General features: G+C 41.2%; 2 protein-coding genes across 2 annotated transcripts in view; one reads left to right on the top strand and one right to left on the bottom strand.

Moving 5' to 3' along the window:
• URI1 (URI1 prefoldin like chaperone) overlaps positions 1-24,246 on the bottom strand; it is a 39,412-nt gene extending 15,166 nt beyond the window's left edge. Inside the window, exons 1-4 of the mRNA XM_042876992.1 lie at positions 24,160-24,246; positions 13,741-13,775; positions 9,582-9,660; positions 7,214-7,349 (exon numbers count right to left, since the gene is read on the bottom strand). Coding sequence (XP_042732926.1) covers positions 7,214-7,349; positions 9,582-9,660; positions 13,741-13,775; positions 24,160-24,231 — 322 coding nt within the window. The 5' untranslated portion in view covers positions 24,232-24,246. The remainder of the gene's footprint in view (positions 1-7,213; positions 7,350-9,581; positions 9,661-13,740; positions 13,776-24,159) is intronic.
• A 51-nt stretch (positions 24,247-24,297) lies between these two features.
• Positions 24,298-24,801, top strand: LOC122183393 (translation initiation factor IF-2-like). The gene has a single exon (XM_042877289.1). The coding sequence runs from the start codon at positions 24,298-24,300 to the stop codon at positions 24,799-24,801; it is 504 nt and encodes a 167-aa protein (XP_042733223.1).
• The last annotated feature ends 1,172 nt before the right edge of the window (positions 24,802-25,973 follow it).

The following is a 25,973-nucleotide window of genomic DNA, read 5'->3' on the forward strand; positions in this document are numbered from 1 at the left end:
CGAGCAACTAAACCAAGCAACTGACTATTCGCCAGTGATCTCCATTAGTTCTTTTGTTTCTGAGAACCTAAAATTCTCCCCTGAAAAAGGCTCACCATTGGCATTTCCTACTGCACACACGCGGATGAACTTCTATTCCCAAAAAGTAGTTGCAGTGGAGAAAGGCAGCCAAACACACACACGGACACACAGACACACACACACAGCTGGCAGGCTGCTGCACTATGCAGCACCTCGCCCACAGCACAGGGCCTGCACCGCAATGCATGCACCAAGGAATGGGCACAGCTCTGTGAGGGAGGGAGGCAGGTATTACTCTCCTGTATTTCACAGACGAGGAAACAGACAGTTCAAGCGATCTGCTCTGGGCCACCCCAGGCACAGCAGGACAGCCAGGATTACCGTGATGCCACCAGCCACCCCCACAGACACAGGCCTGATATTCCTTGCTGGCAAAGGGACCCTTTCTGGGGCCACACCTGCAAGGGCAGACGTGTCAGCCCCGTGGGAAAGGTTCCTGCACTTACCAGCAAGGGAACCACAGGGCTCTGCATTTTAGACCTGCCACAGCACCACTGACCAAATGTTACATCTACCAGACTTAGAGGGAAACAGCTCACTTTAAAACCTAACTCTTCTTTTTTGTTTTTGAAAATAATGTAGTTATTAAGCGAGATCCCAGAAAAACCACCACAGAGAAAGAGAGGCTTCGTAGTCTCCTCCTCTTACTACCCCATGGTTTAAGCTTCTTAGAGCCTTTTAAGACGGATTGAACTAGAGGCTGTTGTCCAACTTTGTCACATCCAATAACCTCAGCAAAGCCTGACATGGCTTTCAGGTGAACCCTAATAGTTCCTATTTACATGTCTTAGTTAAACTGCCTGGAAAGATAGCTCAGCACTATAGACAAGCCAGGATCTTGAGGACTGATTTCCAGGACTGCCAAAAGGAAAAGAACTTTCAAGCCTAAATCAGTATACATGGCTTTCTTCTGCATAACAGCCTTTGAACCTTTACAGGCAGCAAGATTTCTTCCCATTTAGATCATTCTTTTCCAGCAACCTTATTAGCTGAAAGGCCTGGGCTGGCGTCTCTCACTCCATGATTAGCTGGGTTTAAGAAGCAGCTCTCTGCTTTCTACATATACACTGATACAGGAAAAATAATTGGAGAACACATTTCGTACTGTTGAAATGAAGTCCACTGGAGCCAGATTTTATAAGACATGACAACATACTAACGCCAAACTGACACAAATTCTCATCTATGCATCTTGGCTTTAATGGGTTAATTAGCTTGGCTGGATACAAATTTTAATTATCTGAGTTTGACATTAATGTCCTTGGAGTGTTGTCTGTAAGGATTTGGGGAATCATAGACATTATTTTAGTTACTTCTGGAAACCGTGTGTTACACTGGGATTTAAACAGTAAGAAGAGACAAGAATAGTGAGAACAGGTTGATCTATTTCGAAACATCAGACTGTGAAACAGGACAAACCGAGACAAAGCCGAAGCCTGGTCTACCTTGCTAGGTTCAGTTAGACTTTGGGTGAGCTCTGTGGATATAAAGATGATGACTAAAGGGTTACAACAAAATTCTTTGAGTACAGGGGAAAGGACATGATTTTAGATTGAATGCATCACAGAATTCTGTATATAATTGAGATTTAGAGGTAGATCTCTTCACTGTCCGACACTTTTTCTCAGGAAGATGGCAGACAACCTTACCAACTGACGTGATCTTACGCACATAAGGCTCATACAAGCCAGGAAGAGGCACCTATGTTGGCAGCAGCAGCCACCTAAGGCAGGAACCTACCTAGCCTGCCACCATCTCACATCCCATGCATAGAGGAAGGCATATGGGAACAACACAGAACAGTGCTGTACATGTGCAATCTTTCACCAGCAACTTCTAGCACAACTGACCCCTGAACAAAAAAAATACCTATCATACAGCCTCTTAATGGAGAGCAGTAATATCACTGAGGATAAAGGCAAAGTATTGCGCAATCTAATGCATGTATCCACTTCTGAATCCTTCAGAGATGGCAGGTATTTCCTCGCAAAAGTACAGCACTACAGTGCAATTACAAGTACTATTAGCAGGGTGAGTTATGGCATGCTATTCTGAGTGCTTTACTTACTTTCAGGGTCTGTGCAAGTGGATTAACAGTATTTTGACAAATACAGAATAATCTGCAACGAAATATTTTTAAGACAATAGTTTTCCAAACTGCAAGTTACTTGAAACAAACTAGATCTGCAGTTCTGTATGAAGTACTATTTACTAAGAGCTTTTCAAAACGCTTTTCTACACTGTTCTATTCATTCCTGTTCATTCTTCTAGAGAAGCATTTGTTTTAAGATTCAAAAGAGAATCCTGATTGCTTTTTGTGTATATGGATTTAAGCTCTCTTTGTGCAACAACATAAATAATTTTTTTCTTTATAATGGCAACTGCACAAGCTCTTTCAAATGCAGAGTTCTGTGATACAACCCTTGGTGTAATACCTCTGCACCCTTTACAGAGAACCTTTGTTCCCTTCTCTGCCGTCTCTTGATATCAAAACCAAAGTCATTCAACATTGTCATTCTGCAAAAATGTGTATGGATGATTTGACTTTAGGAATATTAAGTAAATGCCACACATTTCTCTTTCAGGTTCACAGTCCTTCTTGACTAGTAGAATTGTATGTATCCAGTTAAATTCTCACTAAATGTAGGAGGGTGGCATTCAGACAAGCTTCTCTGCTGCCCACTCAGAATTACCAAGACCATACGTAACCAACAGAAAGGACTACATTCTCCTTATTGTCTTCAACTGCTTTCTGGTTAAAATACCGCAACCAGGTCCTGTGAGAAACCAAACACCTCCGGGAAGAGCAGAGCAAATTTAGAGCACTTAGCACTTCACAGAATCCTACCTTAGTAAGGGTACTTAAGGAACTCAAGGAGGTTACAAAGATTTAAAAAAAAAAAGAAAAAAAAGCAATAATCTCGAAAAATAGCTTAAAACAACAACAACAAAAAAAAGGGCCAAGCACATTGAAATGTATTGTGCAAAATGATTCTACAGTATATAGACAGAACAAGACAAAACATTTTTTTTTAAATGAAAAAAAAAAAACCCCCACAACAGCTAGATTTCTTTGTAACAATACCTGCATCTTCTGTTCTTTTCCCCAAAAAGTGAGTAGGTAAGTGTGTGCTACATTCTTTAAAATACAAAGCACATTATTCTCAAACACTAAATCCTCTAAGGGTCTCACATACTCAGATGGAAAATGGAAAGCCTTCCTATCATACATTTTGGAGACAACCTCCTTTTTTCTGGAAATGCTGATAAGGAACAAATTCCAGCCTGGTCTCATCTGCCTGGATCATCTTATTTATTAAAAACAATGCTATCTTTTAAACTCTGTATACTCTGCTCTCGGTCAATTTTGATTGACACAAATATTTGTATTAAAGGTTACGTACTGCAATTTACAATTGGGTACTATCACAATACTGTATGTTAATGTAATCAGTATTTTCATTTCATGAATTCATTTGCAGCATGACACTGCAAGGGTATTCTTACATGTACTGAAGACACAATTGCTAAGTAGTTCAACAGTTCTCCTTTAAGAGGGATTTTTTTTTATCTGACAAATTTTTAGCATGATAAAACCACTCCTTGTTTTCTGTGTATGCTTTAATTCCCCACCTTTTAAAGCGCTTAGACACTTGGAATACCTAGCATACTGAATTAATCCACAAATATTTACAAGAAAAATCTATCTAATTTCTTCCTATAGTAACTACCACAGGGACCATTGTAATGAAAAATTTCCCATCTTAAAGAATTAATGCGATTACTGATATAGGGAAAAAAAGTAATTTATATCATCACAAACACGTAAAAGATATAATCCCATATTCACAAAAAGAATCTTTATTCCCTCTTTGAATTCTGAGACAATACAGTCTCGCCTTGAGGAGAACAGAAATATTATGAAGTACCTTAAGCAAGATAATTGTAAGAGAAAAAACTACAATTGCATTATTGTTGTGCTAAACTGTGACATACTTAAAAAGCTAATTTCTTTTATTGTAATGGAATTTGGTGTGTGTATCCTTTAATCTACTTCACTGTTTCTTCACATTTTACACACAAACATACGTGTAAAGTGTTTCCCATTACTACCTGGTGTAATAAGCTGCAACAAATTTAAAACAATTAAAACTACACTTGACAAGTTCATAAAGCACACTAGGCTTTTTTAACAGTTTTGGAACTAACTGAACATCCATGGATGTCATCAAAACGTGCAAAAAAAGTGCGATTTACTGCAGCTCAAATATTCAGGGAGACACGATCAATATTTTATGAAAAAGTAACACTTGACATGAGTGACTGTCCCAAATTTTACCAAATACATTTCAACCAATCACAATGCTGAATAGATTGCATCTAAATCAAAAGCTTATCCCCAAAATAGGGCCTTCTACAGCTGTATCAGTTAAAGTGCACTCACTTTCAAAATTCAGTACAGTCACCCTCCAATTTTTCCTTTCAATCAAATACATTTTAACCAAGAAATTAATCTGCTGTGCCTGGGCATTTCACTATTCCGCAGAAGCAAACATTTGTTCCACTCATTCTCCTTTAAAAAGCAAATTAAACAAAACTATGACAAAAAAGATGACCTAATTAGCACTATTTAAAGCTTTTATATATAGTACACTCTTACTGCCGCCCTAACTTAGAAGGCTTTTTTCATCCTCAGCCCTATCATTTCATTTATCTGCCTCACGCTGTTATTACTTAAACATGCAAACTCACACTGTCTGTTTTTGCATTTACCTAACGTACACCCAAGGAATCCAAAGGTGAAGAAGCTTTTCTGCAAACTCTGACTAAATTAACTGTTAGGCCAGGGGTGGCCTCCACCAGCCCAGCGCTGGTTACTGGCGGCCTTCAGTGGGTAGACCATGCAAAATCAGTCCAGGACAGCAAAGAAGAAGCCCAGGACCAGCAAGAGGTTAAGAAGTTAGCTACAGGTCTCCCTTACCCTGTCCTACAGTCCTGCTATTAAAACAGGCTGAACACAGGCTCCCTACTCTTCCCCTCCACATCATGATGACACCAAATGCACGTCACCCTGCCAAGTAAGCTGCCAAGTGCCCGTGAACGCAAAAGTGATGGCTTTTAAAATAACTGCAGTCCACAAGAGACTTTAAGCATTCTGAAGCACCAGTCTCTCACGTTTGTGCCACAAGTGGAACATTCCCATTACACAACAATGGCCCACAGGCCTTTCACGTAGATAACTTTTTTCTAATTGGAATAAACAAATAAAATCTCCAGTAATCTCCTCTAATTTGTCTTCACCTAGTGTGAAATGGTTTCGTAAAAGAGAAAACTGTATCTGCTAAAGTAACACATATCTTTTTTCAGAATCTTATGCACTAATATGGCTTTTATCATCCCAAAATGAAAATAGTCTTAAATAAAAAGTTTTTAGTTAATATCAGTGTTTTGGAGCCTCCCACTGGCAGCCATCACACAGCTGTAGTGAACTATCAGCTGAATGCAGCATTTATATCCAGGCATCAATGATTATTTTGCTTTAAAAGAAATGAGTATTTCTGAGTTCATATTTTAAATGCAATTTAAAAGATCGTAAAGGAAAAGAACCCAGCATTTATTGTGTGCCTCCCAGCAGACTACTTAATGTTCAAACATCTACTATGCAAAGGTCAAATGATTTCACTGAATGTAACTGTGACAAAAATATTCTGCGGCACTGAAAATAAAATATAAGATGTTCAAGGAAAGAGATACAGACCTGATATCTTGCAAGAGACACAATAAATAATGTAGATTCAGTTCAACAAGAAAAAAAATCACAAAGTTCTGCCAGGAGAACCAGATTAGGAAGGATAATAGGTAAAATACTAATTGCATACTTTTGGTAATCGACTTCGTAAAAGAATATTTTTAAGTAACGCAGCAAAATATTTTTTTAAAACACTTTTCTTACACAAATTATGTTTGCACAGAATTGAAAAAAACTGTATTCAGATAGGAACCTTTGGTGTATTCAGCCACAGGCAGCAACCTGGATCACTGAACTTATAAACAAAAATGCAAAGTACTTATGCTAGTTGTAACATAGAAGCTAAAGCTGCAGAGAACAGTCATTTGGGAATGAGACAGATCATAGGTTAAACTGATGCGAAAAAAATATTTGTTCAAATGCTTATCTGAAACAAACAGCAAAGGTTAATAGGTATCAATTTATTATCCTTTTTTTTTTTTTTTTTTTGCTTTCCCTTCCTTGACATTTATATCGAGTATTTCAGGCTCTCATTCTTTCTCACACTCCTAACTTCTGTTACAAGAGTGCTGTGCATAAGGCTTGCTAGAGGTCGCCTCACCAGAGCCAAGATCCCAGCACCAACAAAAGAGAGCTGAAAACAAGAAAGGAATTGCCTGTTTGCCTCTGCAATCACCATCTGTTGCTAATAAAAGAATCTGCTGGTCACCAGTGGCACTTGGTCTGGGGAGACCCAGTGGATCACTCCACACCAATGGACAGGCATGTCAGAGACAGAAGGCCAAAATGCAGCTAAGCAGAAGTCCAGAAAACCGAGCAAGAAAAAAAAAAAAATAGAAGCAATGCATATAGGAAGGAGAAGTAAGCTGGAGAACAATATAGACAAAAAACAGGATGAGGAACTAAGAGAAGAGAGACAAGGAAACAGAATACAGGAGATAAAGCAATCAGGAGCAAAGTACAATGCAACATCTGCTTTCTGGAACAGAATTTTTCACATTAAACAAAAATGACAGTTTTTTTGCCTTTTGCTTTGTTTTACTTATAGTAAACAAATAATTCCTGACTGACCTTGTAATCCAATCTCACAGCCTGCATTTTGGTAACTTAAGCAAGTCTATCATTAAAAAACAGACAAGGAAAAGGAATAAAGCTCTTGCTGGCTGTTTTAAAAAGATCCCATATTTTTAAAAAGATCCCATATTTGATAAAATACCAAGTAAAGATGGAAAAATCAAGCAGCAAAGTAATAGTACTACATATGAACAAGATTCATTAGGTAGCACACATAAAAAAGTGAGCAGTGTAAATGCCACAAAAGTTATGTGTTAATGAAAAGACAGAGAATGCTGACTATTAAGTTGTGTTCAAAAATATACATACATTTTTTTCTGTGCTCGACCAGCTCAACAGCCTGCTTCGCTGAGCATTTTGAAAACCAGTTGTCACCAAGCAGAACAGTAACCTCATTGGTGTTGACAAGTTTTCCTGGCATGAAGGCAAGAGGACCAAAAGGTACCTGTCAAAGGCACAGAAAGCACTATTGAAAATAACCAATGAAAATAAACCTAGAGAGTCATTCATCAATTAGTTAAAGAAAAAAAAAAAGTAAAATACAGCAGCAAGTAAAACTCTATAGCAGTTATTAAATGACAAACCCTTCAGAAACATCCATCTGAATTCAGTATTGTACTTACAAAACCAGAAAAGTAGCACCTAACTAGGAAACTTGCGAAACCACAGTACAACTGAATATTCACACGGAAAACAAATCAACTGTACTCTAACATATAACAAATCTTCTTAATACCTTCATAACATCTTCGTAATAAAAACAGTATTGAGCTAAAACGAGCTAAGTTTTTGCTGTTTGCAGACAAGATTCATTTCCCAGTCAAAGCAAGCTCAGCTTTGCTACCATTTTGAAAATTCTTAACATATGCAATTCTTGAAAATGTATTCTTACATAGGCAACTCAAAGACATGTAGCTTTTTTCAGTACATGCCTTTTTATTCTAAGTGCATAGAAACTTTTGTAGAAGTTTGGGGGACTGCCACGCCACTTCATTGCCTTGGGGCTGCAATCCAACAGGAGTTAGAATAGAGTAGGAAAAGAGCTAAAAACCTCAACCAGCTCAATTTTCTTTTTCTTGGGATAAAAAAGACTATCTTGGTCAGTTTGCAGCACTTTACTCTGTTGCCTTACTCACTCCCTTGGGTCACGCACTTGCTTTCCCACTGCAGTTGTTGAAGCAGAGCACTCAGCTTGGTGACCTGTTTTCCTGGAAAGCTTTCCTCTCTAGTGTTGGCATCCAGGAGGTGCTTTCCAGAGCTCAGAGCAGTTCTGCAGTAGGCAGGATCTCAACACTATGACTCTGCAGGGCAGGCTTTTCCTACACATGCACCCTGTCTTGGTTTTCAGGTAGCCTGTTCACTCTCCCCCAAAAATGATGAAAGCAAAATTGAAAATGTACAAAAATATTTGGCTAACAGGATAGGAGCTGTTAATACACATTTACAATAACAGATGTGAGTTGACATGATGGCTTTAACTACAAATAAGCCCTATCTAGTTTGTTTGGGTTTGTTTTTTTTTTTTTTTTGTAATAGTATTTTTCCTATGCTTCAAAACAATACAATCTTCTTGCTTTATGTAGCAATTGGACAGACCAATACGATGGGAAAGGAATTACAACAGAGGTGTGATGACAGAAGGACTGCATGATAGAAAGGTGCTATAAAGGAAGGGAAAAAGATTGCTCACCTGTATCCAAAGATTCCAGGTTCAGAGGGGAAAACTCTAGAAAGAGACCCTTCCCCTGTGGCAGTCAGCCCTTAAATGAGATCTAAGAGAGGTGCAGCCAGGCTCCACCCCTCTGGTCACACAGCTGAACTGCCTTCACCTGTGCTCCCAGGGGTGAGCGGGTCCTTTCCCCAGGTCAAGGGTCCCACATCGTGTTGCCGTGCATTTATGCAAGGTCACAGGACTACACACAGCATCTAAAGCAGCACCACCAGAGCAGGAGAGGGAAACCTTTCCTTTTACTACCGGGGAACTGTGACCCACTGCTGTCTTACAAACAGCTCAACTGTACGCTGAGCCAGGCTGCCATGCAAGAAGGCAATCAGACCCCCTGTACTGGAAAGAGACATTGAGTTATTTACAGGACAGCTCTCCCAGCTACAAATCTTGAATTGGACCCAGGAAGAGAAAGAAAAGGAGCAGTCAAACTGATCAAAATTCTGGGCAGCGTAAGCCAGCGCGGTAAAGTTTAAACAGGGAGCTGTGCCGTTGTTACGGAAGATTCAAAGCAAAAGAAAAGATCGCCAAGTCAATGTGAAGATCGGTGAAACAAAAATTAGCAGCACCTTTTTATGTAAAAATCAATGTTCTACAGTTTATTTCCATGAATCAGAAAATACTACGGCCACTTGCTTCAAAGGAAGTGACTAAGTACCATAATTCACTCATAATTATAGTTTTCTATACAATGGATTTACATATCAAATGTGTCAGGTTTTGTGTTAGCATTTATGTCATCAGTTCTCAGTTGTCAGTAACACTGTAATTTATAATAGATTTCAAAGAAAAGAAAAAGAAACAAAAGCAAAGGTTTAACTATCATTATCATAAATGTACCATTACTGACTACTACATAGCAACCTGAATAACATCTCCCTGTTAATGCACATACCTGAGTTACTAAAAATTTTACTTCATTATCTTTTGTGAGCTGTACAGACTACATACCATGATATCATAGGACAGTTTATCAGGCAATGTACGGAGTCGTTCTTGAAGAACTTCATAATCACTCTCCACCTTCTTCCTGTTGACAAATTCAAGTTCATTCCATTTCATATCTAACACAGAGTTAATATTTTTCTACTATTAATTCCATAACCCACAAAAATACAAAGAAATACTATTTTACTCTTAAGCACATGCTCTCAATAAATTAATAAGTTATTTGTTTAAAAAAAAAAAAAAAAAGACTTGAGATGACAATTATAATAGCTACAGATTACTTTAGAATAATGCATATTAAAGTAGGGATATGATTATTTTAGCTGGTGAGTGTATGTCTGAATTTGAGTTTTTATGGTGCTACAAATCAGTTCTCACACTAGGCCTTGGCGTATCTCACCTCATGCCCAAGTCCAGCAATTATACCACCATCAATATTTAGAAAAATAACTGAAAATTAATTTTAATATTTTAGAAGAGGCAAATTCTTCAAAGTATCATTTGTTATAAATGATTCATTACCTTTCCTTGGGCTGACATAAATGGGCAAAATTTTAACTAATTCTGATTTTCACATTAACTTTTTGGGCCTATCAACAGTCAACATTCCTGAAAGATCATCTGACTGGCCCAAACTCTGTCATGTCTTCAAACCCTGGCAAACAACACAGGATCAGAGCATTCCTTCTATTGCTTCTCAGAAGCCACATGCTGCCATACGAAACAGAACTGACTTGATGAACTTGGATCAATTATTCCCATGATAGATACCTGACTCTTCGGAGGCCTGTGTGGCATTTTAATTGCTATGGGGATTTTCCTTGGTGTGCAAAACAAGCTACTGTACTCCTTCTAAAAAGCCTTCTTTTCTGAAGAAACTCGTAAGGACTTAAATTTTGCTGGAAAAAGTCTTTTTAATGGACAACTCTCATCCTGAATATCATTAGAAATCAGCTCCTACATGACGTAGCTGGCATAAAAATGTCAGCTTTGATGATATTGTTTACTTGTGCTTTAAAATAGTAAACATCCTATATATGGTAGTAAATCCTGCAATAAAAGGCAACAGAAAGCACAGAGCAGCACACTTAGCAACACTGACCCCGGATGCAAATTACAGGTTTTCTGAGGATGATTCAGGAAAGCAATCTATAAATGCGCTGAGAAATGAATGTCATAGTTGATACCACAACGCTCAAAATATTATCATTGATTTTCTTAGATTCATAAGCAGAGTGAAATCTTCTTCAGCATTCATTATGAAAAATTATCTGCTACTCCTGTTTTGTCTCATTTTCTTCTGTAGCTGAATTTTGCTATAATCACACTACTTTATACCTGGAGTACTTCTTACTTTAAGTTACTGAACTGGTCCTGAACAAAGAATTTAGGATTTCAAACCATTTGGACATTAAAGCTATATCCCACAGAACTAATTACAAAAGACGCTTGCTACTGCTTGGGTTTGGTGGAAGATCTTTCCAACACAACAGGCTAGTTTCTCTCTCCATTTAACTCATTATATTGAAAACGTAATTCATTTCCTTCAAGAGAAAGGTCAAATAAACGAATCCCAACAAAACTCAAGAGATGTTTTGGGGAAAGCAGTGCAATGACAACTTGGTGTCAGCAACAATTACTTAATGATATTTAGAAAAAGCAGCCTCTGACTTGCAGAGATCTGCATTTTCAGAGAAGAGGACAATGATGCAGGCTGCTCACTAAAAAATAAGCGACCCCAAACTGAAGGCCTTGACCTCATTTCCATGAGAGAATACTCCATAGGAAAAGAATTGTATGGAAAAAAACTGCTCCCACTTAGCAGGATTAAGCACTCCCATCGTTCCATGGCTCAAAGTCACTTGACATTTCTTCAGTAACTTGAAAGAAGATACTGACTTTAAGGTCTGACTGCTGCCCACCACCGAATAATCTGATTAGGGTACAGCAGAAATCACTCGCTCCAGATACAGCAGGGCTGGAAAGCCCCGATTCATCACATCTATGCTGGCAACCTCTGGAAGCAGACTCTGCTGTGGCCATCCACCTCTCCCTACAGCAAGGCTGGGGAAAAAACATTCGGGAAGGAGCAGGATGTATCTCTGCATTCGGTGGAACAACTGCCTCTGGCCTGTCAGGCCTCTACTGTGGGATCGCCAAGTGTGGCCATGTTCCATAATGGGCCTGCCACCAACACGGTCATTCAATTTCATGCACTGACACCGAGAGCTACTGCCAAGGAAGGAAGCAGAGCTCCCTGTTCAACTTGAGCACGTGGCTACATTTTGTGTGCAGTCCATGGTCACCACTTGCATGGAGAGAAAGGGAGCGGGGCTTCAGCTGTGTTCACATCACTAGCAAGGGAAATACCACATCTAAATCAGACCTGTCCTCAGATTCATGCCTTTAAAAATACATTTCAAGAGATGTACTAAAAAAATGAAAAAAAATAATTTAATGGAAATATGTTAAAGTTGGGCATTTTAAAAGCCTATTGTTATTCACCCAGTTCTATTTAACATTCTTCTGTGTCACTGACTACTTAAAAGGTCTTATACGAACAAATTATTCAGTTGAAACAAGAGCACTCAACTCTTGCACAATCAGGATCTAAATAAGGGTACTAAATTTTAAATAGTTTTTTTAGAGTAAAAGCTGTATGACTGCTCTGTAAACTGCTTTTCTACATAGAAGACATCAGTTAGTTCGGTTTTCCTTCTTACGTTCTGTGCCTATGTCCCCCAAACTCACAGGATCGTGGCCAGATTTTGCTCAAAACCAAATAAACGAGCAAACCTTCTTCCCACTGCCAACCTTTCCACACCATTCTACAAACCTCAGCTGTAGATACGGAAGGAAATAACAGTTACAACTTCCCAAACTTATAAAAAATCAGTTCCAATTTTAAGGCTCTCAATTAGTTTATTTCTGAAAAATTTGTGAAAGAATGTAGATGCAGATTTTCACACTATAGCAAATTGGTCTGGACACTGCAGAAAGTCCCCCAAAAGTATGGGTATTATGTAAATGCTGACTAACTTAACTACAGCAGCACCAGTAGGCACTTCAATAATATTTCCCTTATTGAAAATTAATGCAGTCTCTGAATTTTAAGCATAAATGAAGCATATTAGTTTTAGATTATTTTTGCAAGCCGATACTCAGAATTTAATATGATGATGTGTATAGATTGCCCTGATTTTTTTCCTCTTATCCAGGGCTTGCAGCCTATGTGCATTTAAACTAAAAAAAAAATTGATACACACTAAATATAAATTATTTGCTTGGAGATCTTTCAGGCATGAAGAAAAAGCCTCTTAAAATAAATTTAAAATATTATATGCTTGATGGTGTATAACCAAAGGTTTAATCTCGCCACTAAAGGGGCAGTTGCTGTGATTCTGCAATAACCCTGCAGACAATAATCAAGACAGCTCCTGTTGTTCTCTCAGTAAAATCATGGTAAACACAGCATGGATATATTGTAATTTGATATCTGTAAGATCAACTGTTATATCTCACAGTAACTCATAATATAAGATTTCATTCACCATTAAATGTACATTTTCCTCAGATGCCATAGAAAACTACTATTTACGAAGCATGTTTTCTATTAACCAGAAATTGCCAACAGAGAAAAAAGTGCCCAGAGATTTATTTCTTTTTTTAAATAAAACAAATCATTTCTCTTTAAGCATTATAACATGGTTTACTGGGGGGGGGGAGGAAATGGAAACATTACTTTCACATTGTTTGTGGGTTTTTTCCCCCAAGTGTGCTAGAACATTGAACATTTTCCCTACTTGCTCATAGTTACAGAGGAAACAAGAAGAATAATTGAATCTACCTTGGGAATACCCTTCCACCAAGCAGGGGTGGAAATTCAATTCAGCATTCATCCCACAAGGTTATTCGGGGAAAAATGGTGAATGAAATGGGTATTTAAGAGAATAACCACTAAGGTTCAGTGTATTTAAAGCAATGGAAAATATAAACATCTTAAAGACAAGCACACTGCAATAATTCCGAGCTACCTCCAGTCCTCAAAACGTTCTCGCAGAATTTGGCTATCATTTAGAACAAACAGTACAATAACTTTACTAGAACACAGCTAGGTTACTAATCAGTATTTTAGGCGTGTAATCAAACATTTTTCACTTACCAGTGCTGGATTTTCTCTTGGCAGGTAGTGACCACCTGGCATTAAAACAGATAACTCCTCATGAAAAAACAAGGCTAAGCACACAGCGGCAATGTCAATGTATCAGAAACTACAACAGTCACTTTACAGATTTGATGGTGTTTCTATTTACATTTTTATTTGTCAGTGCAAAGGCTTCTGAATGGTAGTTCTTAAGCAGCACACTTTATCACACACTAATGCAGACTGATACCCAGAGAAAAAATTACAGCTTTTCAATTCATATTTTGGTACAATACCTGCTCCATTACTATTAAGTGACACATGATAGAAAGTAGGTAGCATTTTGTACAATCTGCAGATCTATTTTCAGCGTTACATGCTTGCAGAATAAGAAAACAATACATTTTATAACAAGATACTAACATATCCTCCGCACTCATTTGTTTTAAAAACAAAAGCAAATGAACCTCACAGCACCAAAAACATTTTTTCCTTCATCAGTAGTACATCAACAAATGTTCCTACTGGCAGTTTTAATCTGAAAAAGCACAAACAAATTTTGTGAGTGTTTAAATACGAGGACATCTGACCGTTATAGGCTGTTGTCTCCCTTTCTTTTATTTCAGGATAAGGAAAGAAAGGAAGAAAGAAAGGAAGTTTTAAAGTGAATATTTCCCTTATTTATGTTACAGGCCTTCCCAAGAGATCATTTACAAAATAAAGCACATTGTAAAAATGAAATTACTTTTAAGCCACATTTTTAGATACATTAAACATCCAAGATGCTGAAACCTGTGACCTTCTCTTGCATAATTATGTGGAAATTTTGTCTTCCAAAACATATTCTGATCACTGAATAACAGTTACAAAAAATGTAACACAAACAATTTCATTCAATTATATGAAATGCAATGATGCCAGGAGGCAATTAAATATGTCTAGACATCTTCTCTTTTTTTTATTTATTTATTTATTTTTTTTTACAAATTTTGTTTTTCTTATAACCAAAATAATGCTAACATTTGAAAGCAATTAATGAGAAAATTTGCAGAGAAAACAATAACATACATTCAAGTACCACTGAAATCACTGGAGCAGATAATTCTTTTTCTTTTTTTTTCCCCCAAACAACAGAATGAAAGAATTTTTTTTAGCTAGCATATGCGCAGCTATTGTAGAACAGATCTCAGATCTTGCACTCTTTACTCATATAGGAGTAAAGGAAAAAGAAATAGGACTGCTTTGTGAGCTAATACTTCTTTAAGCCGAGTGAAGTACTTAAGTGAGGAGGATCAGCCGTCGATTTGTGGTTACACTGCCTCATAATCCATGGGGAAATTCAGTCAGGTAGTTCCTCCTGCTTAAGTCAAGTTTAAATTCATCATCTGCTTTAAACTCTCACATCAAACTCCAAGCATTTTCTTTAATGCGCAAGTTAGATTTTTTTTGAGGTTAAGAATAAACATACAGACTTCTACAATATATAAATTCAAAAATCAAATTCATACCACAACTCATTTCAAGAGCAAAGTCCCCATGAAAGGCATAAACCATAGAATGCAATGCTTCCAAACAATGCTAACACACAATGGAGAGCAAGTCAAGGAGTCAGGGAATATTCTATCAGCACATTTCATTCTTTCAGGTTTGGTGGCGACTGTAAAGTACACCACACAATTAAGCGTACAAAATGTTTGTGAAATCCTTAAGAAAGTTGCAGTTTAATTGCTCCATTAAAAATGAAGATGGAAAAGACAGGAAGCTTTCCATTCCCAATCCATGACTTTCCATGCATGAAGCGAGCTAAAAGCACAAAAAGAAAAGCCCTGCAAACCATAAGAGCAGCATGTTCATTAACCTCTACATGATAATCCTTTCATAGCTGCATATTAACTAGTTACATATTCATAATCATTTACATTATTTAGAGGACCTTCTATGAAAATTTCCAGGCTATATCCATTAGCTACAATGTTAAAGGTTACAGAATATAGTCTACTTAATGTTTCCTGGAAGCTTTTTTAATTGGTAAATATGTAAATTGGGCACATATGCTTTCTATGTTTTTTAAAAATAGTCCATCAGTAAAACAGTATCGGGGCACACACTGTTTCCATCAGCCTTTATCCCCTTTAAAAAAAAAATTAAAAAAAAAAAGGAAAGGAAAATCAATAACACCAATCAATTTTAATTTAATTCTTCTTCTTTGATATAATCTCTCTTGAAGGGATACTAAAGGGTGGAACCAACAACAAACCTTTTCATTTCAGTGGCCAGAATAAAACGAAGCCCTTTACAGAAGTGTTAAAATATACCACCTTAAAAATGGTTGAGGCTGCACTTCTGGTACTGAACTCTATTAAAACAAAATGGGAGAAAATAAATATTGAAAAACAGAAGGAGATCAATTATGCATATGTCCTTTATTAGGTCAGTTGCGCTGTTTGGATAGCAATGGGTTCTATTGTAGCAAAGAAACAAATAGATAAATATATAAACAAATCTTTGATTTTTTGCCTTTACTCAAACACAGGAAAACCATTAGTCCATCTTCCCCACATCGTTTACATCTGGAGTTACAATTAAAGAATGAGACTTTCTCTCGGGGTAAACAGAACCAATCACCTGTTCATTGGGTCAGTTCAGTTCCATCCTTGTGGGCACCAGTGCCACCAATTCCACTCTGCTGCTGAGGCCCCGCGTTGGAAGCACTACCAATAATCCTGAATTCTACCACACAAGGTTATCAGCTGAAATATCTATTGAACTACTCTTGCAGCACACCTGACACTACTTAACCTCAACTCTGGTCATTAAAACAGGGCCCACTGGTATAAAACACATTCCCCAGTCCTAAAGAAAACAAAGCAGACAGCCCCTTCCTTCCAGCAGCAGTAGCTGCAGCCCGGTGTGCAGGCTGGCAGCTGCTGGCAGGATGCTGCAGCGTGGCACTGCCACATGCCTGCGGGGCTCTGCCCTGTTCCCAACTACTGCACATGTATTTGACACCTTCCTCTGCAGGTCCTCACCCTCCTGTAGAAGGGTGCCAGCTTCTTCCATCTTGTTTTTTCCTATTTGTTGCTCCTGCAACTCAGAGCTGAGCAGATCTCTCTGTGGTGCCTCTGATCAGCCAGGCGGGACTATCTCATTTTATTGAGCTCTCTAAGGTGTAGTGCATGCACATGAATACCACTCTGTACTGAGCAGCTAGGCACTGCCTACAAAGGCAGTGGGTTTAGGACACCAAGGGGAATTCCTATCTCTCTCAGCATTAAAGCAAGCTGCCACGTTTTTAATTCACATCTCATGTGTAAAAAGCGCTTCACCCAAGTCAGTTACGTTCAAGCCTCAAGAACTGCTACTTCCAGGTTGAACATTAATTTCAATGGAAGACCAAAAAAAAAGTGCCCCATGAGGCTAGGAAGGATTCCTAAGTGAATAGGTGGCTATTTCCACACTTTGGGCATGGATGTGGAAACAGCACAAAGTTTCCATTTAACTGAGCTGTGAGTTCAGCATCTAAAAGGCCCAACGTGTGCTGCTTCCACGTGCGCACTTGTATGTGTTGTTTCAATGCTGTGGCTCTCAACTGAGTTGGTCCTGTGCAATTAGAAGCTAGGGACATAGATCTAATCCCAGCTCTGATTTTATTTCTTCTATATGGCCTTGAGCAAATCACAACCTCTCAGTCTACATTTCTTCATCTGCAAAACGGGGATAATAGTATTAACCTACCCACCTCGGAGTGTTTAATGATGATTAATTAATGTGAGAAAAGCACTCTAAAGATGTAAGAGCACTATATAAGTGATAAAGCATTATTTACCACTTGAAAAGTAATCTGAACAAAATCAGATATGCAAGTAATTTGTTTACATGTAGCAATAATATAATTTGTGACTATTTAATCTTGAATTAGTCTCACTTTAAACATCCCTTTCAATCAGATTTCCAGTTACTTAGGGAAAATGACAGTATGGAATACTTTTTGTGGAAATAGAGCAAGTAATGAGGCGGTAATTAAAGTAAGGGTCTTGTGAAGTCTAAAACCAAGAGTCTGCCTTCGGGAGACCATCCCTGCCGTGTGGGACTGTGCGAAGATCTCAGCCTCAACCTTGGCTCAGAACTTTCCACAAACTACAGAGAAAGCATACGCTGCTCTTCTGCAACACAGATCCATGTTTACAAGGCTAACAATAAATCCAAGGTCATTTCCACTACTGATCTACTTCAGATGACTCCAGCTCTCCAGAGTTTAACTGCTTAACCTCGTGAATCTGGTTGATACACACACATGAGGTACCTCTGTCTATAAATGCTTGCAGCATCGAGACCCATTGTGCCACATACTCGTATGCATGAGATTTTTCTGTCACACCCCAAAACCAGGAAATAAAATTAAATTTCTAGATGAAATAGCCAGTTCACCACATGACTTTGCATTACAGAAGAGCTCAAATGGCTGGTCAAATATTCAATCATCTCTCAGTAACAAGGGTGTAACAACTCACACGCAAAATAAACATTTCAAATGAATTTTCATTTTTTCCTCCAGGAAACCACCTAGTACTTGCCTAAAACATAGCAGCCACTGATGGAGAAAGACAAAATTAACTTTTGTACAATTGTTTTTCCTAGAGCCCCATTTTCAATCTAAAAATGAAATAAAACTATTAAAAGTTCTTCAGTCTGTTGGCACACTGAATGATCTAAAAGGAAAGGAAGAAGGCATTTCTGAGCTCTCCTATTCGTTTATTAAATTATATTACTGAAAAACACTACATTTCAACAAATTATTAGCATAAGATCCCCTTCGGGTGGGAATTTATGCCTTTTCAAGAAATGTATTCGGGAAGAATACTGAAGGAAAGGAGATAAAGGAATTTGAATCCTGGCAAGTTTCTTTATAAAGAAAAAAAAATCTTCCTATTTAAAATTATGACCGCAGTTTTTACGTAGCCCTTCAGGAAAACAAGTGAAGATCTCATATTTTTGTATCAATTTTGGCCCTCACACTTTTGCAGAAAGACAAGTACTGTCAATATGTAATAACTAGCTTCTGAATAAAATTATTTTTGTGAACTTAAGAATTATACTTGAAGCACCTAGGAACTAAAAAGCAGACAGGAAAATGCCTTATACCCCTTGGGCCAGCTGTGAAATTCTGTCCTCTCAAGATGACTTCACGTTGCAATCCCAGCTGTGGCTGTAGGTAACATGAAGAAATGGCTTCAGTTACCTGCAGTAACCCTACCCACGCTCCACAGCACGCTGTGCCCGCCAGGCAGGCTGTGTCATGCTACGTGGGGCAGCACCCCTCCTCCTCGTGTCCAACCATAAGCATCCTACACTGGTTTGGCTGTTTCAGATCCTCTGGGTTCCAAGAGGAACTTTCCTGCTAAATCAGTTAAATAATCTCTATGCCAATGGAACTGGTGGAAGCAAGAACAGAACAGCAAGATCCTGTCTTTCTCTGGTAGCAAGACAGAGGTTACATCACTAACCTTATTTTGAGACAGAGCTAAGGAACTCAGAACTCAGTATTTTAGCTTATTTCAGGTGAGCATACCTGTGGCTGTTCTGCATCCGCACCAAGGCAACAGCAGACATCAGCACAAAACTCCCACAGTCCAACTCACCAAACATCTCGGGCAGGTTTTGCAAGCTGTCATACAGCCTACAGTGCAGTAATTGCTGCTGGCAATACCCAACTGACTGCCTTCAAAGTGAAAGGATGCTAGCAGCCGCCTCGCAGACATACCTTTAGGCTGTGGTTCAGCACTGAGCCACAGCCCTGAGTAAACTATAACCACCAGTCTTTCTGTCTGCAGGTTTTGGTGCACCACTGGGCATTTTTTCCTACAAATTCTGCATCTTTACAGTGTAATAACTAAAATCTATACTTCTTTTTTTTTTTAATCTAGTAATTTCCTTATATCACAACAAAATAGCTATTAATCCAAAAGATGAGAAGACACGCTCAATCCAAAAGAATTCTAGAAACTGAGGCTGCCATGAGTGATGAGCTTACCTGACTGACCCCATAACCAACTTCCCTTGTCCACCCTTGATGGGATGTCACAAGAGGGAACAGTGAAAAACTGGGGTTTTATTTCTTCTGGTCCTGATGCATAGCAACCCCCCAGACACTAGCAGTGCTGCTGTCAGCATGGACAAAGCACAGCCAGCTTGATACTGCCTTACCTGAAACAAGAGCCCAGACTACACCCAATGCTGAGGAAGAAGACAGCCCTGCTTTGCTGCGTTGCCCTCTGCACTTCATGATGCAGCCCAGGACCTGGCTCACTGGCTGCTCCCTGCTGGGAAGAGGGACAGCAAAAATAGCAACCGATGTCCCACTAAAAAAATGCAGAATTAGCGCAGCTGCAGCTCTGAGCACCTTGAGATGGCAAGTTCCAAGCTAGCACATCCATCTGCAAAATCAGAACTTTAAATTAAAACAAGTGCACTGTCTGAAAGAGGGAAAGAAATATAAGAGGTAAGAGGCATTCGTGTGATAGGCCAGGTTATGCCTACAAAATTCTGAAATGGAAATTTACAAATCTCCTAATGATGATTCCTGAACAGCACTCCAGTCACTGCAACTGCCACAGGGTCTATGCGCAGCTATTGGAGGAGCACGGCTCCAGACCTGGAGGGTATCAGCTCACCTACACACTTCAGTTACTGGTGAGGCAGGACCTGAACAGACTTGCCCCCTCCAGAACAAAGACAACATTCTTTAAGCTCCTGGGTGAAGTTTGACTTCCATCACCACATAAAAGGAAATCTATTTAAAATGTGGGAAGTTGTTTCACAATTCTTGTCACTATGTAAACCAGTGGGTATTCAGTTCAAATTAATAACAACATAGACAGATAATGTTACTCAGGAAGATACCAGAAAACAAGCTAAGAAGGTAAAAAGGACGATCAGTTAACGCTGAAGGAACAAGTAGTGCAACATCAGAAAGCTTCCAGATCATGACTGAATTAACCCTTGTACTCAAAAGCAGCACATGAGAAAACACCAAACCCTCTGCTAGAGGAAGGTAATGGGCAGAGCAGAACGGAGGAGGAAGTAACTGACCAGGTACCTTTTAAAAAGTAGTATGACTTCAGATGAGACCTTTCAAGGAGCACGATGAACAAAGCATCAAATACTACATAGGCTATCCTCACTGTGTGCGAAATGAAGCCCTACTGCACCGCTGCCTTGTAGCCAGGATCTCCAAATTCTGTTCACTTGGACACAGGCTGGGAGAAGCACAATACCCTGGGAGACACTGCACAGGGAAGCACACTGACTAATCTTGTGAGGCCGCAGGCAAACAGCTCCACGTTTCCAGTGGGCCCCACAGCAGTGGGAAACATACAAGATCGGACTCAGCCTCGCTGCTCTTCTCAGGCTGCAGCAACAGCCACAACAGTGCCAAGCTGTTGATTTCATAGCACAGATATTACTTGAAAAAGACTTAAACATAAGAGCTAGCCACTTAGCTAATGAGAGTTCAGTTTAGGATTCTGTGATTTGTTACCACATAACCCACCTACAATTTGTTTAACTGTTAACAAACTGCAGGCATGCATGATCTTTAACACAGTTTGGAAATCAAAGATCATATAGCCTCCACCAATTAAATTCATAAAAATTAAGCATATGTCATAATAGACAGTGGCCACTGAGTTACAGTAATTCATGGTAATAGCTATACACTAAATTTAATTGTGCTTTGTTGTCAAGATGAGTGACAGGAAAGCCATCCTATTATTAGCTTATCCTAATTTTCTTAAAAGGAAAATTTTAAAAAATGTCTTTTGTCAGTGCAAACAAAAAAAATTCCATGTTGCCAGATAGCACTGGAATCCTTCAGGTTCACCATGCTGGTGTTTGCACTCTACAGATGTCTCCTGGGTCTCGTTGGTTCCGTGATACCTCCCACTGCACCTACCTCCAGTGCACTGCTTGGAAACTAAAGGACACATGAGCCCGCTGTAAATTCACCGTCTACAGAAGTCTTACCAAGCCACACCAGGCTGCCCTGTCAGCTTCCTATCAGCAGTAATCCCAACCCACGTGATCGCAGGAATAAATATATATCACACATTAGGCTTAAATGCAGGCTCTATAGCATGAGAATCCACTTATTTAAATATTCATTTTATAATTCCTCTACTAACTTACAGTAGTCTTAATGCAGTATTTTCAGCTAACATACATTGCTTTTGTAAGTAACCCATGATACATACATCATATTCCTCTTACAGAAATATTCAAAACTTTACACAGGCACTGTGCTTCCAATGATGGTCTTTATCATGAAAATTACTAGATATTCTTCAGTAATTTATCCCCAAGATGCACATTCTAAGTCATGTTTTTATACAAAGTGCCTTTAGTGGGAGCACTGAAAATTGCTTTTAACCGTTTGGTCTTACTACCGCCACAAATTAACGAGATGAAATCTGTCCAACAGGCAAACACTCCTCAACAAGAATTGAAATTACTTTTCACCAGGGGTCCTAAACCTGGAAGTTGCAGCCTCAATCAGATTAAGGACAGCAAGTCATGAACATCCTGTTCTTTTTGTATTTTTAAACAGGAAGGAGACCTCAGTCCCAGTGTTCTCCACAGCAGCTCTTTAGCACATCAAATCTCAAACTTGTAGCTATGCCAGCGTTGTGCAACAGTCTGGATATTAAAATAATCAAAAGGCATTCAAATATTGTCTTTAAATCTGCAGATAGATAATGTTGTATTCCACTGCTACACCAAAGGTTGCCTTCAGATTTATTCCAATGAGAATAAATGAGTCTTTTTTTTCTTAATCAAGCACTGCTAGAACAGGACAGTATCACATCATCTGAAAGAAATGTTACATGCCTGGTTAAAGACCTGCACACAGATACAGTTCTAAGTAACTGCACTATTACATGCTTCGGAATTTACCACAGTGCAGGGTAACTGCATCTTCTCCACCTCTGTCCCAAGACCAAAATATGAACCTTCAAATTCTGTAATTTTGTGAAAAAAATACAAATTGCTGAAAGGAAGCAGATGAAAAGACCTCCTCCATCTTAAAACAGAACATATTCATAACTTAAAATGCTCCTGTAATCCAATTATGTGTATTCACTGCACTGAGGGAAAGCCTACTATATTTTCATCACAATATTCTGTTGCAACCAAGACACGTAGATCTTTGCTGTTATTCCATATTGAAGCTGAAGTATTCAATCTTTTTAGCCAATCTGCAGGAATTATGCAGTTCCTTATGATAATATATAATTTTGGTACCTCAGCCCAGCACATGCTCAATTAATGGTATGCTGGACTTCTTTTGCACTGGAGCACATCAATTTTAAAAGAGCCTTAAGCTTGCTTACAGAGAGGTCTCACCATGAGCTGGGAATCATTGGACAAGGTTATGAAGCACCCACTTGCACATTAGGCCCAACTGACACCAATGGACCACAGAAATTATTCTTCACCAAACTGTGAACGTCAGTGGGCAGCGCAGCGGCGCAGGAGGTCGCCCTCCATGCAGACCATCCAGGGCACACCCACAGATCCTCCTACTGTTCATCCACATGAAGGCTCAGCTGATTACACAGATCTCCTGGAATTATCAGGGGTGCTATCTAAAGGCAGACACAGTGTAAATCCTATGTCTCACCTGGAAAACTGCATAAAGAACCACGTATATACAGTGGGGTTTTATTACTCTTAACTAGAACAACAGGTGACAGCACAGCACACTCCGGAGACACACGTCCTCTGTTGTAAGTGAGGAGCCAGCCTGCATACTTTAGAAACAGCTTTAAAAATGTCAGGCATATACAGAAAACAAGCAGAAAAACTGAGGGCGTGCGTGTGCTGAGCACAGCCCGAGTCCCGGAGCTAGCCGTGGCCGCGGAGGTCGGCCCGCCCGCGAGAGGCGCTGGACGTCATCTGCACGGAGAGGCGTCTCGAACTTCGTGCCGCGGCCGCGTCGGTACGGGCGCCCAGGCTCCGTGGGATCGTTCCTACGAAGCGCTCGGCTCTCTCGCCCCGCTTCCGAGGCGCACGGCTCAGCGAGAGGGCCGTGCTGAAGGCGTAGCGCTGAGCGGAGCCGAGCAATACACGGCCCGCCTCGCCTCGCCCCGCCGCACGGCGATAACGGTCCCCCAGGCGACGGGGCCGCAGCGCCCCCACGCTCGGGCCCGGCCCGCCGCCGCACGAGGGGCCCGGCCGCGGGGCGCTCCGGCCGCCGCCGATGACGTCACCGCCGTCACGTGCCCGCCGCGGCGAGCAGGCCCGGCGCGTGCCGCCCCCCCGCATTCCCCTACCCCTCCCCTCTCCTCCCCTCCCCCCCCCACCCCGTCCCGCTCTGCCGCCCCGGTCCAGGCCCCGGCCCCGCCGCGCCCCCTCCTCGCGCCCCGTCCCGGCCGCCGTTACCTTCTCGTGCTCCTGGCGGAGGCGGCCCACCAACTCGGGGCTGAGCGGCGAGGCGCCGCCGGGGGCCTCCATGCCCGCCGGGCCGGGCGCGGAGCCGGCAGTCTGCGAGCGAGCCGCTCCGCGGCGCGGAGTTAGGGGATGGGCGGCCGGGCCGGGCCGATCTCCTCAGCAGGGCGAATGAGTCCTATAGAAATGTTTGTGCAGGGCGAAGCGCCGGCTCCAGAGCCGCATCCACGCGGGGGCCGCCGCCGCCTGGGCCCGGGGCGCCGCTGCCGGGGGAAGCATCGCACTCACACTCTCATTCTGGGCCGCGCCGCCGCCTGGGCCCGGCTCCCGCTGCGCCGCAGGGACGGGACGGGACCGGGAGCGCCGGCAGCTGGGAGCCGGGAGCCAGCCGGCCGCCCGCCGCCGCCGCCGCCGCCGCCTGCCTGCTGCACTCTGGGTAGCCGGCCGGGCCCGCCGCGCCCGCGGGAGGCACCCGGCTGCGAGCCGCGAGAGGCGGGCGCTCCCCACCCCCTGCCCGCCGCGGGCCCCGCCGGATCCCCCCCGCTGCTGCCCGGCGGCCCCGCGCCGTTCAGCCGCCCCGAGCTGTGCGCGGGGCACAGGTGGGCGCGGGTCGCAGCGCAGGCCCCGACCCCTTAGGCCTCAGGTTCAGAAACGCATGTGTGAGGCGTTCGGGTCGATCAACAATCATATATTCCTAGGAGTGCGCAGATACATAACTATATATCATCTATAACAGGGAGGTTGTGTCACAGTCGCTGATCTCAGTGCCCGCTCCCACAAGTTTACGTTGTCGGGACTTTTGTGACCTGCAGGACTGCAGAACGGTTTTAAAAGATTAACGAATCAGATAGTGCAACACTGGGGCTTGGCAACGCAGAAAGGTTACTGCACAGCGAGGTGGTGGTGAATGGCTGCACTGGGAGTGCCACAAAATTCATCAGCTAACCTCACAAATGATATTAGACACAAAAATTACACAGAATCAAGGGATCATTAAGGTTGGAAAAGACCCTAAGATCATCTAGTCCAACCATCAACCCATCCCCACCATGTCCACTAACCATGTCCCTCAGTGCTGTATCTCCAGGTTTCTTGAATGCATCCAGGGACAGTGACTCCCTGCCCTGGGCAGCCTGCTCCAGTGCCTGACCACTTTTTCTGAGAAGTTTATCCTAATATCTAGCCTGAACCTTTCCCGGCACAATTTGAGGCCACCTCCTCTTATCTTATTGCCTTTATCTGGGAGAAGAGGCTAACCACCACCTCATTACCACCTCCTTTCAGGGCACTGTAGAGAGGTCTCCCCTGAGCCTCCTCCAGATTGAACAATCCCAAGTTCCCTCAACCATTCTCCCTAAAACTTGAGTTCCAGACCCTTCACAGCTTTGTATCCCTTCTCTAAACGCACTCCCATTCCTCAATATCATTCTTGTAGTGAGAGGCCCAAAACAACACAGTACTTGAGGTGCAGCCTAACTAGAGCTGAGAACAGAGACTATCACCTCCTGGTCCTGCTGGCTGCACTATTTCTGACATAAGCCAGGATGCTGTTGGCCTTCATGGCCACCTGGGCACACTGCTGGCTCACGTTCAGCCAGCTATTGACTAGCACTATCAGATAGTTTCATCTGTGCAATTTTCCAGCCACTCTGCCCCAAGCCTGTAGTATTGCATGGGCCTATTATGACCAAAGTGCGGGACCTGGCACTTGGTCTTGCTGAACTTCATCCCATTGGCCTCAGCCCATTGAGCCAGCCTACCCAGATCCCTCTGTAGAGCCTTCCTTCTCCCAGGCAGATGTACACTTC

Source organism: Lagopus leucura, unplaced genomic scaffold, assembly GCF_019238085.1.
Source record: "Lagopus leucura isolate 7727_CA_CO unplaced genomic scaffold, USGS_WTPT01 Super-Scaffold_100017, whole genome shotgun sequence".
Classification (NCBI taxonomy): domain Eukaryota; kingdom Metazoa; phylum Chordata; class Aves; order Galliformes; family Phasianidae; genus Lagopus; species Lagopus leucura.

Excerpts from the sequence above, each read along its gene's own strand:
- LOC122183393 (XM_042877289.1), top strand. The coding sequence starts at position 24,298 with ATGGGCGGCCGGGCCGGGCCGATCTCCTCAGCAGGGCGAATGAGTCCT.